The sequence below is a fragment of the Lynx canadensis genome, chromosome E3, assembly GCF_007474595.2.
Source record: "Lynx canadensis isolate LIC74 chromosome E3, mLynCan4.pri.v2, whole genome shotgun sequence".
In the NCBI taxonomy this organism is placed as follows: Eukaryota; Metazoa; Chordata; class Mammalia; order Carnivora; family Felidae; genus Lynx; species Lynx canadensis.
The window spans coordinates 18,444,247-18,461,979 of NC_044318.1; the positions used below are offsets into that span (position 1 = coordinate 18,444,247).

Genomic DNA, 17,733 nt, shown 5'->3' on the forward strand with positions numbered 1-17,733 from the left:
TCTTGTTTTGAAGCATTATTGTTACTGCATTTTGATAACTGAAACATCAACTAGTAGTAACCAAGAGGTATCATTCAAAACAGATCCAGCAAGTTTCACTACAAATTATGTGCTCATATTGCCATAAACCCGAATGCCATCAACCCAATTATATCTTAGCTGGCTGACGATGTTTTCAAGTCACGGGCCTGCCATGACACTTCTCCACACCCAACACTGTGTAGGCCTGAAAGTCAAGCCAGGCTGACTCCTGAGCGGCAGACAGGTATGGTCTCCAAATCAATCCTGGCCTCTGCCAGTTCTTTCAACTCTCACCATGAAAATCATATTGCATAGAAACCAGCACAGGGACTCATTCTGCCTCTAGGTTTTCCCTAACAAAGTACAATTTAGAACCTTCCCAGCCTCAGCCTGGTCTGGCCTGACCAATTCTAGGTGGTTCAGGCCTTGGTCATCTGACGGTAGAAGGGGAAGGCTAAATGGAAGAGCGTGTGAATACACAGAAAACAAAGGGAAGTCTGCGAAATCAAAACAGGGTAACTCCCTAAGTTATCAAAATGTTGCTATCATATGGGTACACTTCCACTCTAAAGAACAGATGAAGCTGTCCTACCTCACTAGTAATTTAAGACATCAAAATTAAAACAATAAAATGCTATTTTCTATTTATCAACTTAAAGATTTCTATTTTGCAACAGTGGGGTATAACAGACATTCTTACACACTGCTAATGGCACAACCTTATAAAATAAGGTAACAATGTAACTTAAGGATCTTCAAACTAAATAAGCATTGACCCAGGAATTTCACAGAGGATATGCTAAAGAAATAATCAAAAGTAACTGTAGTTTTCTTATTGATTCTAAGAATTCATATGTTATGAATAATCACCATTTTCTGCTTGTAAAAAAAAAGTAAAAGATTTATGTAAAAATTATTCATCACAATCAGAAACATCCAAAAATAGGTCATCATATACCTTCATACAATGATCTGGAGTTTTGTGACAAAATTAATCATAATACAATATGAAATGAAAATCACATGATGTAAAAGTGTATATACAGTTTGATATCAATTATGTTAAAGCACATCCAGAGGGGGAAAAAGGCAAGAGAGTAATATACCAAATAACCTATATACATTTTCAATTTTCTTTTTTTAATTTTTATTTATTATTTTTGAGAGACAGAGAAAGAGAGAGGGAGAGAGAAAGAGAGCACGAGCAGGGGAGGGGCAGAGAGAGAGGGAGACAGAATCCCAAGCAGGCTTCAAGCCGTTAGCACAGAGTCCAATGCAGGTCTCGAACCCATGAACTGTGAGATCATGACCTGAACCGAAAGAGACTAAGAGTCAGATGCTTAACCAACTGAGCCACCTAGGTGCTCCTCAATTTTCCACCTTCAACCTTTTACATATTTTCTAAGTTTTCTACAATAACTTGGGTAACACTCTTACCAAAATAGATTTTATCTCATAATGAACTTAAGCAGAAGAAACCACACACATACTTAACGCAAACCAAAAACACAATGAGGGGTGCCTGACTGGCTTAGTTGGTGGAGTACATGACTCTTAATGTGCAGGGTTTTTGTGAGTTTCAGCCCCATGTCAGGGGTAAAGTTGAAAAGAAAAGAAAAGAGAAAAGAAAAAAAGAAAAGAGAGGAGAGGAGAGGAGAGGAAAAGAAAAGAAAAAAGAAAGATGTCACTAAAAACAAAACAAAAAACCACACAGTGAAATACCACTTCACATTCACTAGGATTGCATTATTTCATTTTGTTTTTTTTTAACAGGCTCTATGCCCAATGTGGGGCTTGAACTTACAACCCTGAGATCAAGAGTCGGAGGTTCTACTGAGTGAGCCAGCCAGGAGCCCCCAGGATGGCTTTAATAAAAGACAGACAGTAACAAGTGTTGCCGAAGATGTGGAGAAACTGAAATACTCATGCAGTGCTGGTATGAATGTAAAATGGCGCAGCCACTGTGGAAAATAGTTGGACAACCGCTCAAAAAGTTAAACGTGGAGTCATAATATGACCCAGCAATCCCACTCCTAGGCATATACCCAAGAGAAATGAAAACATATGTCCACACAAAAATTTGTGCATGAATGTTCACAGCAGCGTTATTCATGACAACCAAAAGCCTACGTCCCAGGCTTGCTCTTACAGGCTGGGCTAGTGAATGTGTGAGCCAGCTGGTTGGTTTTTCCTGCTAAAATGTTCCCATCACTCAGGTGTAAAGGAACTGATGGCTATCAAACACCTTGATCTGTGAAGCTGGTATCATACAGCAATGAAAAGTTAAGTAAGGAAACTGAGGCTCAGTGACCAGCCCAAGATCTCAGTTGCTCCAGGATTCTCACTGTATTCAAAACTCATTCGTTCAGATTTTCAAAAGGGAAGGGGCAGACCTGCCCCTTAGCTGCCCTCACCCTCCTCCTGGCACTATCCTCTGATACTGACAGCCTGAAGCCTGAACCAGAATTGGGTATCACCAGGAAGTGGGTGCGGGCAGTTACAACAGCCTAACCAGCTGCCTGGCATCACAACAGAGCCTCAAAGGGTAATAATCAACAGGTCTCCAACCTAACCAACCCTTCCTCCCGCTGGATAGATGATAAAAAGCTGCCAATGCTCCTTTCTCTCACCCCGCCTGTAGGGAAACGTAACTACTCTCTTCTTTCCTTCCTGCCACTATTAAAATCCTGATATTGACTAGTAGGTATTTCCCAGGAGCTACTGCTTTTAAAGGAGTTTGTCTTCTCTTTAGACTCTAAAACGAGGGAGATTTACCAAGTTGTCACTACACTCTTACAAAGGGACCCTTATTTTGGGTAAGATTAAAGAATGTTCCAAATTCATGTATCTTTAGAATTACCAGGAGCACCTCTTGTCAGTAGCAGTTCTGTTATTCTTCTCCAGCTATAGAGAGCTCTGGACCTCAAAGAAAAGGCTGAATCTCCTCTATCACAGTTTAAACACAAGCCTTTCCCTGCCTCCCTCATTGCTCAAAATAAAGCAGATACAGAAGTTAATTCCCTGCCCGTTCACTCACTCATAAAGATGCATACAAAAGACAGGACCGGTTACTATGGGAAATTTAGAGAACCACAAAATTAAAAGTCTGTAGAGATGCCTCTGTTTCTTCATCTGTAAGACAGAAATAATAATTTATGTACCTACTTTACACTATTATAAGGAATAAATAAAATAATCAACTGTGCAGGGCATGTGGTAAGCACTCATGTTACCTATAGGAAAGGCTATAGGAAAAAAATTCTATATAATGTGCTACCATTTATCTAAATAAGAGCAAATATGAATATACACACAACACACACGTATACATACACACAAAGCAAGAAAATTAATTTGCTTATATTAAAACAATAAAAGAATAATTCATAAAATTTAGGGAGAAAGAGAATAGGGTACAGAGATCAAAGACAGAAACCAGACTTCTCTGAATAGATCTTATGTTGTACATTTGACTTCAGGCCATGTATTTTATTTTTTACATAATTATGCAACAAAATTAAATTTTCAAAAGTCATCCTTCAAAATCAAAAAGAAATAAATGACTTTAAGTACCTAGTTGGTGACAAAGCCACACTGAGAACTATTCCAAGGGACCTTAAAATACAGGAATTTGAGGGGCACCTGGGTGGCTCAGTCTGTCAAGCATCCAACTCTTGATTTCACCTCAGGTCATGATCTCAGCTCAGGTCACCATCTCATGGTTCGTGGGTTCGAGGCTCCAGGCTGACAGTGCAGAGCCTGCTTGGGATTCTCTCTCCCTCTCTCTCTGCTCCTCCCCATTAATGCTTTGTCTCTCTCAAAATAAATAAATAAACTTAAAAATATTAATAATTTGATTATACAGACCCAGTAGACCGTGTCCTACAGACAAAACAAAAAAATACCAAAAATAAATCTTAAATATTTTTCAAGCACACATACTACTGGTGGTAGTATTGGGATTATTATCCTGAGACTTATGAGGACTGTAGGATAATGCCAATGAAAAATTACACTGTGCTGGGAACAGGGTTTTCAGCTTGGGAGAAAGGAGAAACAGATGCAAGATCAAGGAGTTAAAGAAAAACCCTGAAACCCTTAAAGGGAATTATCAATAAGAATTCATGATTTTTTTATGTCTTTAAAAGAAGTTACATATTTTCTAGCTCTCTCTACTTAGAAGACAAAGAAACCACATGCACTCCTAGGGCCCAGACTGTGGCTCTCTACCATTTGCCAAAAAAGGCAACCAGGGATCCTTAAAGAAATCACTGATCCCATATCTGGGGCAGGAAATGTGTTAAGATGAGCCGGAATATCTTCCCTGGATTCTAGTTTGACATCACAGACTACTAATATCATGTCAGAAGGATTCAGGAGCCACTTCTACTGGACACAAATGGCACAATTTGGGCGTCAATTAGGCTAACAACTGTAACTGAAGTACATCAGATATAGTTAAATCCATGAGTTCACATGGTTTTAACAAAAAACTCACTAACCACATTTGGAAATCAAGAAATTATTTTGAAAACCAAAATTAGGGGCGCCTGGGTGGCTTAGTCGGTTAAGCATCCGACTTTGGCTCAGGTCATGATCTCGCAGTTCGTGAGTTCGAGCCCCGCGTCAGGCTCTGTGCTGATGGCTCAGAGCCTGGAGCCTGTTTCAGATTCTGTGTCTCCCTCTCTCTCTGACCCTCCCCCATTCATGCTCTGTCCCTCTCTGTCTCAAAAATAAATAAACGTTAAAAAAAATTAAAAAAAAAAAAAGAAAACCAAAATTAAAGGGGAAAAAAACCTAAACCATTTATCTTGCCTTTCTTCTCCAAATTTATGTTGGGGTAACAAAGTAATTGATGAGGGCAGGAGTCGCTACAGAAGTGTTCTAGCTAATAAGAATGTTAAAATTATAACATCACCATTTTTCAACCCTTAATGAACTAACGGATCAAGGAATAATCATCAATGTCTACTAACATAGTAAGAGACCCAACCAGACATTATAGCATTATAGGCTTCCTGATAGAAGTTAACAACACTACCAAAAAAAAAAAAAAAGAAAAAAGAAAAAAAAGAAAAAGAGAGAGAGAGAGAGAAACCTCAAACCTGAGTCTCATTAAGCCTCTAAATCTACCATTTTACAGGAAGTATGGGAACAGAACATTTTAACTGAAACTACCGGAATACAACAGGCAAAATCAGACTTTGGGAAGCTCTATAGCAGCACTCTTCAAAATGTGATCCACAGAGAGATGCCTGTCTGTGAACTTTTTGCCACCAGTCATGGACTGGTAAGTACAAAAGATAAGTACAAAAATTGAGAGTTGGCATTCAGAAATACTTACAGCAAATTAACAGTTTTATGTCTATTGAGTCCATTTTTTTTTTTAACAGGGCTAGCTTTATGTATGCCTTTTATTTCATTTTTCTGGAAAAGTTTAAATGCCAAGCTAAGAAATGTATGCCATATTTTGTATATAAAAGAAAAAGTAAAAGCAATTTTTGAAAAGAGAAATAATATAATCTCGGATAAACTTTAAGATTAATCCAGCAGCAATAAAAACTGGCCATTGGAAGAGACAGAGTTTAGAAATGGGGAAGGGTACTTGAGGCCAGAGTTAGAATGACTACCTTCATTATCACCATCTGCCATTTACTGAATAGTTACTATGTGCAAGTTTCTACACTAAACTCTTAGTTGTACCTTTTCATTTAATCCTTGTAAAAACCAAGCAAGGCTCTGCTACTTACTAGCACTGAATCCCAGTATCCTAATTTCAAAAATGGAATACCAACGCCTCTTCACAGGTCTGTAGTGAAGATTTAATGAAAAAATTTATATGAATGTACAGTTGACCCTTGAACAATGTGGGCACTCACCTCCATGCAGTCAAAAATCTGTGTATAACTGTGGACTCCCCCAAAACTTAACTACTAATAGTGAGAACTGCCAAGTGATCACTTTTAATTGTGATATACAACTTACTGAATAGACTAAATGCTCACACAGAGATGATTGGCGTCACTTGGCATTTTAAGTGGATGCTGGCAACACTTGAGCTCAGCGCAACAGCCAACAGGAGGTGGCCATGAAAATATTACCGGTAGTACAGTATGTACTACAGTTAATTCCTTACAGCTACGATTTAATACTACATGTCTGTACCTGTTTACATTTGACTATAAATGGTGCCACGTACACTCTGTGTGCTTAAGTTTTGACATATTTTAACTTTTTATAATAGGTTTGTGTATATTTTATGATAGTAAATGATAACACAGACTAGCATCTACATATATTTTATGCATTCATGACATACCTAACTTCTACTTAAGTTTTTCTATATTTCTAGGCCACATAGTTCATCTGCAAGTTTAATTGCCACAAATCCCCAAAATTTTTTCACGTGTGTGTGTGTGTATTTTTAATTCAACACATAGGTGGACTTGCACAGTTCAAACTGGTATTGTTCAAGAAATGGCTTTGTAAATGATATGGCCCCACACAAATAAATGGTATTTTCATTATGATTATTACTGTTTCTCGAATCAATCAGATGACTCTGTCTTGCTTTTAAATATTAGAATATCTGGGGCACCTGGGCGGCTCAGTCAGTTAAGCGTCCGACTTCAGCTCAGGTCATGAACTCGCAGTTTGTGAGTTTGAGCCCCGCATCAGGCTCTGTGCTGACAGCTCGGAGCCTGGAGCCTGCTTCGGATTCTGTGTCTCCCTCTCTCTCTCTGCCCCTCCCCTGCTCATGCTCTGTCTCTGTCTCTCAAAAATAAGTAAATGTTAAAAAAAAATTTTTTTAATATTAGAATACCAAGGAGCACCTGACTGGCTCAGTCAGAAGAGCATGTGACTCTTGATCTCAGGGTCACAAGTTCAAGCCCCATGTTGGGAGTAGAGATTACTATAAATGAATGAATGAATGAATATAAACTTGAGAGAAAGAAAGAAAGAAAGAAAGAAAGAAAGAAAGAAAGAGAATACCAAGAATTCAAGTCAAAGAATTTCCTGAGCTGGTGAGGCACTTACAGAAGTTCTTGCAGTGGAAGCAACAAAGGCATTTCCCAACCAGTCCCATGAAATCTTCTAATGCCTGAACTGTTTGTTTGTGGTCACATTGTTTGCTACCATCCAAGCTCAACAACCGGAGGGAAGAAGCAACAGATGTTCAGTGACTGGCCAATTCCTCTAGGAACTGCCACAGTCCATGGCATAAAACAATGATTTCTAAATGAAGAAAGATCACAGTCAGATGAAAGACAAGATATCTCGATGTGCTCCACTGCAAAAATGTTGTTTGTTAAACATAAAAGGTCATTTGAGGAACAGCCAGTGAAGGATTAATTAGCAGAGCAAACAAGAGTATTTTTGAGGGAAAAAGCTACAGAGGACAGAACTTTAAATTACCCAGCTTTCAATGATTTCTTTTCCACTATTATATATAAAAGGTTTTTTGTGGAAACCATGAGGTCATTGTTTTCCAGAGTCTTTACTATAGGAAACAGCTGTGGGGAACTACACAAACAGTGAACACTGCCCTATTTAGTAGCCCCTCATTGTGACAAGTGTATAGAGGGGGACAGGAAAAATCCATCAAACCACACTCTAATAACAAAACAAAAGCAGAGTCAAACTAAAAACTTTAGGCCACACAAAGGACGACATAAAACAATTAGTTCAGAATAAGCCTCTGTAAGTCAGGACAAGCACCTGTGTTATTACATCTGTATCTTGACTTAAAGAGATAATTCCAAGAGCAGCTCCTTTCGACATGGGTCACCAAAAACTCAAACGATTGATTTTGCACAGTACCTGATATATGACAGACATTCGACAAATTTAATTTAAAAAAAAGTCTTCCTAGGACTCTTATGTTATATACTGTATGACCTGTCCAAAACTGAATTTACCCGCCCACCTGCAGAACTGTTCTGCATTCTGTGCTTCTGGTCTTGAACAGTGCCATCCCACCACACCCTGCTTCAGTACCTCTGAGTTATGTTCAGTTCCTCCTTCTTATTCACTTTTCACACACCCATAAAGCTGCCAAACACTGTCAACTCTGCTTCAAACATAGATTTTATATACATGCTCTAAAGTCAGAGGAAAGGAACAAAAGGCAAGGAAAAGGAAATAAATAAGCTGAATCCACTCCAATCCACTACAGCGTATGTGGCTCCTTCAGAAACCACCCCCAAGACTCTGCTTAAACTTGTCCAGTGATAAAAATACAATTATGTGAGACAGCTCACACAATACGCAGCTGAATCCAAGTCTACACACCTAGTCCCAAATTGCACCACAGTTCCTGTCTATCAAGACTCCCTTTCTTAAATATCCCATGATCACTGACCCCATGTTCAATTTAAATGCATGATCTTTTCTGCCCCTTGTGCTCCACAAACCACTTCCCCTTTCCAACTATTCCATTCCCATCAAATGATTCCCATGATTTTCTCCATACCTCAGTTCTGAAACCTTGGTGTTTACAACTCCATCCCTTGGACTCTCCCTAATAATGTCATAATGTCCTCCAAAATGTCCCTTGGATTCACCCTTTCCTCGGTTCATACTTATGATTGTCCTTTTCCTGCAATTACTTTCTCCTCCATTGGATTCATTTGTGCTCACCATCAGACCCATTTTTCTAAAGCATCCTTTTCATCAAATTAGTGTCTGCACAGCTCAAGAAGCCTATATTGAAACACTACTGATTGCAGCCTCAAGGCTAAACTGTTGTGACAGACTTTCAAGGCCACCCACAATTTGCCCTTCTCATCTCATTCATTTGTATTTATTTCCCCTTCTCTCCAAATCAGGGGTTCTCAACTGGGGCAATTTTGCCCCCCAGGGGACATTTGGCAATGTCTGGAGACATTTTTGATTGTCATGACTGGGGTAAGGGACTGAAACACTGCTAAACATCCTACAATGCCAGGATAGTCCTGCCCCTCCCCCCCCAAAAAAACTGACCCTGTAAAAGAAAATAATTTTAAAAAATGGCAAACAAGGGCAGTCACTAATAAGAGGAAGCACATGTCAGCGGGGGTAGGCCCTAGCATGCACCATGGACGGGTCAGAGAATCTTGTCCTCTACTACTCTTTGCTGGGCAATCCAGCAACGTGCAGCAACATTTTAAATGCAACATTTAAATTCCCTTTGACTAAGCAGTGCCACTTCTAAGACTCAGTCTTTAGAAAATGAGACTTGGTGTATACTGAAGGATTGGCTATAATGATTAAAAACTTTATACTATTGGGGCGCCTGGGTGGCTCAGTCGGTTGAGCGGCCGACTTCGGCTCAGGTCATGATCTCGCGGTCCGTGAGTTCGAGCCCCGCATCGGGCTCTGTGCTGACAGCTCAGAGCCTGGAGCCTGTTTCAGACTCTGTGTCTCCCTCTCTCTGACCCTCCCCGTTCATGCTCTGTCTCTCTCTGTCTCAAAAATAAATAAACGCTAAAAAAAAAATTTTTTTTTAAATAAAAAAAAATAATAAATAAAAACTTTAATACTACCTAAACACCCACCATTGGGCTTCTATACCACTGCCAAAAAGAATGAGATGGGCTTGGATGTATCAACAAAAAACAAGGAAAGCCATGCTACCCATGGGTAGGGCAATAGGGGAAACCAAGTTACAGAACTATACGTGGAGCATGAGCCCACCAATGTAAAAGATGTAGACATGTTTATATACACAACTAAGTGGTCTGAAAGGATTATTTTTAAGGCCGACTTCCCAAAGTGCCTAAGTCTGAGAAGCAATGGCATGTATACAGCGTTAGCTGCAGCTACCTTATTTTCACTAAGATTTGAGCACCAGAGTCTTAGTGGAGGGAGAACATTATACATTTCAGCACACCCCACCCTACCTCTTTATGTTTTATGTTGAGAATTGTATTTCAGTGGTTGTAAAAACAAGGTAACAGAAGCACGGGTGTGCTTCGGTGTGTGCATCAGCAACGCAGAGGTGATGAAAGCTGAAGGCATAGCTCTGGTTCTGTTCTCTCGGTCTCTAGCCAGCAGGGGAAATGCATTCCCTTCATCCAGAAAGGCTGAGGCCATTCACATCTCCCCCTAAGTCTAAAATTTGACGATTTGGTTACCTCCCTTCTCCTTCAGAGATGTGGAGCTTCGCTACAACAAAAGTGACAGCACTGGACAGAGAAGGGAACTGATCAGGAAGACACATACTTTATACTTGGCCACAAATCTAAATGTGACCTACACAATTTTTTTTCTTACTTTTCAAATGAATTTAAGGGGCACCCTCAAATCCGAATACTCCTTGGGAACCACTGTGAAATATCAATATACTAAACATTTTCACACAAACCAGGAAAACTTAGATCATAGGTCGACAGCATAAAATCAGAGCCTCCAACATGAGTCTATGAAAAAGTAAGGTGTGAAACTGAGCCAGTATAACCCCAATTGCTAGCTTATCTGCTACTACTCATTTATACATTTATTCCCTTTGTAACCTGAGAACTCTCACTCATAAATAGGCACCACCAGGCACCGCAGTTCAAGGAAAAAAAATATGGAATAGAAATTTCTATTCATCAATTATCTTTTGTTTTACGGCAAATTTAGAAGGAATCCCCACAGTTCTATTATCAGTAGAGAACTCTGTTCTAGTTGTTTTTTGGCAGCACAGTTTGAAAACTGCTGCTATAAAACGTATCTTTGTTACTTGAAAGATGACCACCCATCTCTTTACTTGCTGCGCAAGGGCACTGAGTACTAGAAATCAGCACGTAGGAGAAACTGGAAGCACACACACTAGCATCCTACTAGTTAGACAATAAGCTCATTTCCTCTTAAAACAGCATTTTGAGCATTCAGGTTTCAGAATGATTTATTTTCTCTCCTTGTTTTACCAAGATAATGGTCCAAGGATCCTTCCAGTGAAGTCAAATTTTACTCTAGTGCTGCTGCAAACACACACACAGAGGAGAAAACGTAACACGGCAAGCATTCTAAAGGCTGGGATACTAAGAAAAACGCCCTAAGAAGGCACAAAACATTCCTCCAACAGAGTGTTTTTCAATCTCAGCCTAACTCGCATTTTGGGCTGGCTAACCAACCCCTTACTGAGGGGAGCAGAGCCAGCAGCACCCCCGCCCCAGTTGCATCAACCAAGTATGTCTCCAGACAAGGCCAAATGTCCCCAGGAATGGAAGGCTTGGGAAGGCAAAAGAGCCCTGGTTGAGAACCCTGCTCTACGAGGAGGAGAAAAACACCTGCTAAAAGGAGAAAAGGATATACGTGGCAGCCAGAGAAGTTTCTTAAAGCATACCAAGGTTGAGCCAGTCAATCCATTTCATTTTGGAAAATGAAAGGCCAACCTTAACAACCATCTAGTAGCTCATCCAAAACCAAGAATCTGTCTACCTGGCAAGCTCCTAAACCTCAAATAAATCAAAGTGGTTAGGAATCAAGAAAGAACTCTAATTGGAAAACTTACAAAGAAAATCATTAGTAACTTAAGAAAGTTTTAAGACGATAAAAGCATACTCAAAGACATACTAAGTGCTTTTCGAGACCTCAAGGCAAACTCTCAAGATGGCAAATTGGTTTCATCTTCTCTGCCAACTCCAATCAACTGGTAGTGACTGCCTGGAGCCCAGAATTGGGCAGGATTCTGAGGTTGAATGTGAGCTCAGAGAAAGAGTATCCGCATGGAACACCAATGTCTGACACATACAGGCAAAGGGCCGTGGTAACACGTATACCTCGCACTCACCTTCTTGGTGTTCAACTCAACTTTCTTTATGCCTAAAATAATACCCATCAAATTTGGCTGTAATAAAACATTTTGGGGGGAAAAAGTAATCCTCCACAGTGTCACTAGGCTTACCTAATTCAGGGGCAAAAAGAGGAGGAGGAGGAGGAGAAGGAAGAAGGGGAGGAGGAGAAGGAAGAAGGGGAGGAGGAGAAAGAAGAAGGGGAGGAGGAGGAGGAGGAGGGAGGAGGGAGGAGGAGGGAGGAGGAGGAAGAAGAGTCTGATTCTACCACTCTCCTGCTTAAAAAAATCAGCCCTGGATTCTCAACTTCCAGAGAACAGTGTCCAAACCAGCATAGCCTACAAAGCCATTCACAATCCACATAACATACTTCTCCCAGACTTTCAGCACCCCCACTGCTCTTCATGGTGTAACCAGCCACCAAATGTCTGTTCCTCCAAAACCGCATGCCCTTTCACGCCACCCCCTCTTCTCTGCCTGGCTAATTTCTCTTCATCCTGCAGACCACTTCTCTGTGATGCTTGACTTGTTCTCCAGAGCAAGAGTGTTCCGTGGACCATCAGCATCACCTGGGAGCTTGATAGAAATCTCAGAACTTCAGGCCCCACCCCATCTCCACCAAATCTAAATCAGCTTTGTGACGAGACGTCCATGATTACGTGCACAGTAAAGTATAAGAAGTGATGTTTTGGGGAATGTACCAAGTCTCACTGGACTTAGTTCTTCACAGGCAAGTACAGTGTGTTTCCGAAATAAAAGTGCCTCACACTTTGGCGGGCTGCCCCTGAGGCAAACTCCTCCTTTATTCAACTTCTCTATTAAGCCAAGAAAACCCAAATAGCCACCTTCCAGCCTCCATGGCAGCCAGAGGTGGCCAACTGACATGGCTGTAAGTCAATGAGATATCAGCAAAAGCCTGCTGAGGGGGCGCTTCTGGAAAAACTTACTTTCCCAGTGCCTTCCTACCTTGACAAACATTAAGGATAAAAAGCCAAAGGGACAAAATAGCCAAGGACAACAGAGAGGAAACACAGAAATAGTCTGAGACCCTGTTGAGCTCTTCAAGCCATTGTACATTAGAACACCTACCTCCAGACTTACTGTGTGAGCTATTTCAACATCTTTATTGCTTAAGGCATCATCATTGGGGCTTCCTCTTTCTTGTGCTGAATGCATTCCTAACTGATTGAGTAAACCCTTAATAAATGGGAAGTGAATGAATGAATGCAATGTGAAATCTACTAAGGGTTCAGAAGATTATATTTTTTAAAAATAGGGCCTCTAAGAATCTGTTCAACTTTGCCAAAGCATGCTTAAAAATCAGCCTCCGCATTTCTAGAATTATTGACCCATTTCTGTTCACAGCTTTTTAATGGATTAAAAAAAAAAAAGACAACCTTTTAAAAAGCAATGGAAATGTTCACATACAAAAATGCTGGAGGAATTGATTTTTATATTTTGGAAAGAGTAGAAAACCAAACTTAAAACACTGGGTTCTGACCTTGAAAAGTTTGCAATTTGCTGTGGCTACTGACAGGCAACTATAAGCAAAGAGGAAAAAAGAGAAGAAGAAAAAAGACTTACAGTAGCTGGTTGGTTGCCATTCTCTCCTACTTTCTTATTTTGAGATCTCTGACACTGATCTCATTTTTTTCCAGTCCCTATCCCAGTCAAGTATTTCCATTCAAATTTCCAAGATCAAACAGCAGTCATTTTTTCTTTTTAAGAAAAACAGAACATAAATAAATATAAATAACATGTATTAAAAGAGGAGGGGTGCACTCTGACAGTATTGTTCCTCAACAAAGTAGGTCCTCAATCAAGTGCTGAATCCTCAGATCATTTTATATTTTAATCAAATCATTTATTTTTACTTAAATAAATTTTAGAAAGGCACTTTCACAGCACCAATGAAAAACCAGTACCATTTGTCACAGATAGAAGACAAATGTAAAAACAAACACAATGAAAACATACCCTTATTAAATCCTAGCTACTGCTGTCTGCCAAGGCCTCTAAACTTAGCTTGTTCTGTTTAAAAAACAAAACAAAACAAAAAGGTGGGGGAGTGAGCATGAGGTGTTAAAGTCAGGCTACCACCAAGCTGAGACCTTCCCTTGGGCATAATCAGGACAGACAGAATGGAAAAGGAATTAACTTTCTCACTGTGTGATTTCATTCTATTTAATACCATACCCATGTCCCACCTCAAAGTATCCCTCCTGCAATCTCAAATCATCTTCCCCTCTTTTTTGCTCAAAATAAGAGCCCATCTCCTTAGTGCAGCCTAAATGGCCCTACACAGCTACCACTCAGCTCTCATCAGAGCTCACCACGCCTCCAGCTCCACCCGCAGACAGCAAACGGGGACCCAAGGGCCATATCTAGTCCACTGCTTGTTTCTGTACGGCCAGAGAGCTAAGAACAGTTTGCAGAGCTAAATATTTGTAATCAATCTGATGATAGGGAACGCTAATTTTGAACTCCAATTAAGGTAAACACTCCTCCCATTAGTAGACCTATATTACAAAATACAGTATTCACTCACCATATTTTTATTTTAGTCAATGAACATTTTGTGGAAGTTTGTTTTTTCTTGTTTTTTAGCACCTACATAAGAGCTTCCATTTTGCATCCTGGCCATTTACTATATGGCCCTTTACAGAAAGAGTTTGCTGATCCCAGAGCTACACTGTTCCTCAAGTGCACCAAGCTCTCAGGCTTTCACACTTTTATACCTGGGAGGCAATTCCCCCTGACCTCCTCAAGGCTGGCTCTCCCTGGTTACTCAAGTCTCAGTTCAAACCTCGCCTCTTCCAAAGGCGTCACCCTAACCCTGCCCCTCCCCATTTAAAGTAGCCTGCCAACACATCAATCACATCACCAAGTTTTAATTTCTTCAAACCACTATCTGATATTACCTCCTCACCTTACTAAAATCCGTAATGATAAAGAGAATAAACGCAGCAAATATACATGGTACTATGCACAATGGAAGCGATTTGCATACCAGGTTGAACCTAATAGAAGTGCCAATCTGTAAGTCAAAAACGGTCAAAAATGGGTAATCTCACAGGGTTCAACCCAACATATCAACTTGTTTGCAGCTCACAACCACCTATGAGGTAAGTACCAGATGATGAAGCTGGCACAGAGAGGATGAGAAACTTGCCTGAGGTCACAATGCTAGTAAAGCATTATGGCAGAACGAGGATTTGAACCCAGGCTCAACTTTCCCACCCCCAAGAACGTAAGTTCAATGAAGGCAGGAGGTCTTGTTCATTGCCATATCCCTCCAGGGCCCGTCACAGGGCCAGGCACGTAGTAAGCCCTTAATACTCGAAGAATGAATGGGTGAGTCTCCCTTACAAACAGTGGCATCGGTCCTAGACTCGGGGCCCACAACTCTTTAGACCCGTGCGCTGGTTGGCCCGCCGCGCCGCCAGGAAAGGAGGAATGGAAGGGAGACCTGGGGAGCCGGGTGCCCCAGGGACGCAGGGGGCAGGGCCCCCCTCCTGGGGGTGGGGACGCGGCGGGGCTCACCTTGAAGTCGCGGCTGTGCTGCGGGGTGTACTCCAGGGTCCAGAGGGCCCGCACCAGGTGCGCCAGCTGCTCGGTGACCTCGCCCTGGCCCTGCGTGCCGCGGCCCACAGGCTGCTCGGGGTCAGGCGAGGGCTCGGGCCGCCCCGCCCGGTACTGGCCGAGCGCCAGATACTCGGCGAAGAGCTCGGTGTTGCTGAGACACTGCAGCGTGGCGTTCATGAAGCACGTGTTGCCGTGGTTCCGGAGCCCCGCCACCCCGGGCACCGGCTCGGCGGCGCAGGCGGGCGGCGCGGGCGAGGCGGGCGGCGGCGGACACGGCGGCGGCGTGGGCGCGGCGGCCGGCCCGGGCGGGAAGCAGCTGCGGAGGCCGCCGCGGTCCGGGGCGGCGCCCTCGGAGCTAAGGTGCGAGAGCGTGGACAGCGTCTTAAGGACGCGGCTCATGAAGCTGCCCACCGAGCGCGCCGACGAGGGCGAGGCGGGCGCGGCCGGCCCGGGCCCCGCGGGGCCCCCCGCGCCGCCGCCGCCGCCCGCGCGGCCGCTCCGAAACAGCCGCTTGCTGAAGGAGCGCTTCTCCTTCCCGCCCGCCGCAGCCGGCGGCCCGGGCCCGGGCGCCGTTACCTTGGACATGGCGGTCGCCGACGCTCATCACCTCGTCCGCCCGCCCGGCCCGCGGCCCCGCCACGGCCGCCGCCGCATCCCGCCGCGCCGCGCCTCACCGGGCCGGGGGGCTCGACGCCCCGCACACCTCAGAGCGCCGCCGAGCGAGCCAGCGAGCGAGCGGCGGCCGGCGGGGCGGGCGGGCGCGCGCGCGATCCGCCCAGCTGGGCCGCTCACGTGACCCGCCTCCCGGCGCCGCCCGCCCGGTGCTGAAGCCGCTGTGGCTGCCATGTTTATTGTGGGAATGGATGTGCCCCTCCAGCCAGACGAGATGACTCTCGGCCCCGGGGCGGTCCCGCTTTGTGAAGTCCAAGAGAGGCCATGTCTAATGTGGGCACGGTCCCAGCAAGGTGGACAGCGCTGGGCTCGTGCCCGGGGATGGACCCTAGGGGTGGGTCTCGGTCCTCTGATCTGATGGCGGAGGCCTTGAGAAAGTGCGGAGATCAGGTTGCCGCCCCTTACCAGACCGTGGAAGAAGTGACGGATATGGCCCTGAACAGTTCTGAGCAAGCCAGTCCTGCCCGGCTCCCGAGACACCCGGACCGCCTGCGCGCCTACCCGAACGCCATCACCGAGTCTGGCACGCCCCAATAGGCTTGTCTTCCAGGTGGCACGTTGTGGTCGCAGTGAAACCTTATACCCAGAATTACCTTCCTTTGCAGACCTGCCTTTAAAACCCCGCTGAGCTCTACCTTCATTCATTCATTCAACATACGCCAGGCACTGTAGGCGCTGGGAATATGACAAAGTATGACATTAACACAGTTTCTGCCTGCCCTCTTGCACTTTCTACCCGCGGTTGCTGATAATAGCTGCTATGTTTCAAGCATTGTGCTAAGCATGCAATATTTCCTTTAATTTTCAACTCAATGCCTTTGAGGTTGGTACGATGTATCCATTTCAAACCCAAATTTGTTTCAAAGCCTCTAGGCTTGACCTGTAAATGAAAGGTCACAGACCCACATAAAATCACAAGGACCAATATGGGTTATATCAAAGAATCTTGGTGCTTCAGTCATCATATTGACAATTAATACTTGAAATGACTTGGCTCTCAGTGTTGGGGAGAATATAAGGAATGGTGGGGACTGACCAACTACAAGTCAACATCTTTCTAAGGGGGGTGGCTGCCACTCTCAACCCCATCCAGTTGTTCCCATGTGAAAATGAGGGCTCAGATCATCTAATTTCTTAAAGAGAAATTGGGAATCCTATTTTTAAATGTTTCAACCAAAAAAAAAAAATAGTGCAGAAAAAAGAGAAAAGTATGTCTTAGGGCTCCTGGGTAGCTCAGTCATTTAGGCATTAGACTCTTGATTTCCACTCAGGTTATGATCTCACTAGTTCAGGAGGTGGAGCCCTACATCAGCCTCTGTGCGGACATCACAGAGCCTGCTTGGGATTTTCTCTCCCTTTCTCCCTGCCTCTCTCTCTCTCTCCCTCTCTCAAAATAAAATAAACATTTTTTAAAAGTACATGTTTGGGCTGCCTTCATCTCAAAATTAACTGGTTTGTGACCTCCTCTCTATGGATTCTCCTCTTTGCTAACCTTTGGCCTGAGTCCTGTTTACTATATAAGAGAGAAATCAGGGAAGAGCGAACCCTTCTCCTTTTTAAAACAAAAATCCCACTTTACAACAAATTTCAGAGTAAATGGCTTTTGCCAGAGTGACCCACACCAAGTAAACAGGGACTGTATGGTGACACCCCCCAGGGTGCTCTGCACTAGCCTCCAAATCACCAACATTCCCAC

The 17,733-nt window shown here is 43.2% G+C and overlaps 1 protein-coding gene across 2 annotated transcripts in view; it reads right to left on the reverse strand.

Moving 5' to 3' along the window:
- USP31 (ubiquitin specific peptidase 31) overlaps positions 1–15,972 on the reverse strand; it is a 68,975-nt gene extending 53,003 nt beyond the window's left edge. Inside the window, exon 1 of one of the 2 annotated variants that reach the window (XM_030301685.1) lies at positions 15,324–15,972. In XM_030301685.1, coding sequence (XP_030157545.1) covers positions 15,324–15,950 — 627 coding nt within the window. In that variant the 5' untranslated portion in view covers positions 15,951–15,972. The remainder of the gene's footprint in view (positions 1–15,323) is intronic. The other variant, XM_030301686.1, reaches the window with a different exon arrangement.
- Between the last annotated feature and the right edge of the window lie 1,761 nt (positions 15,973–17,733).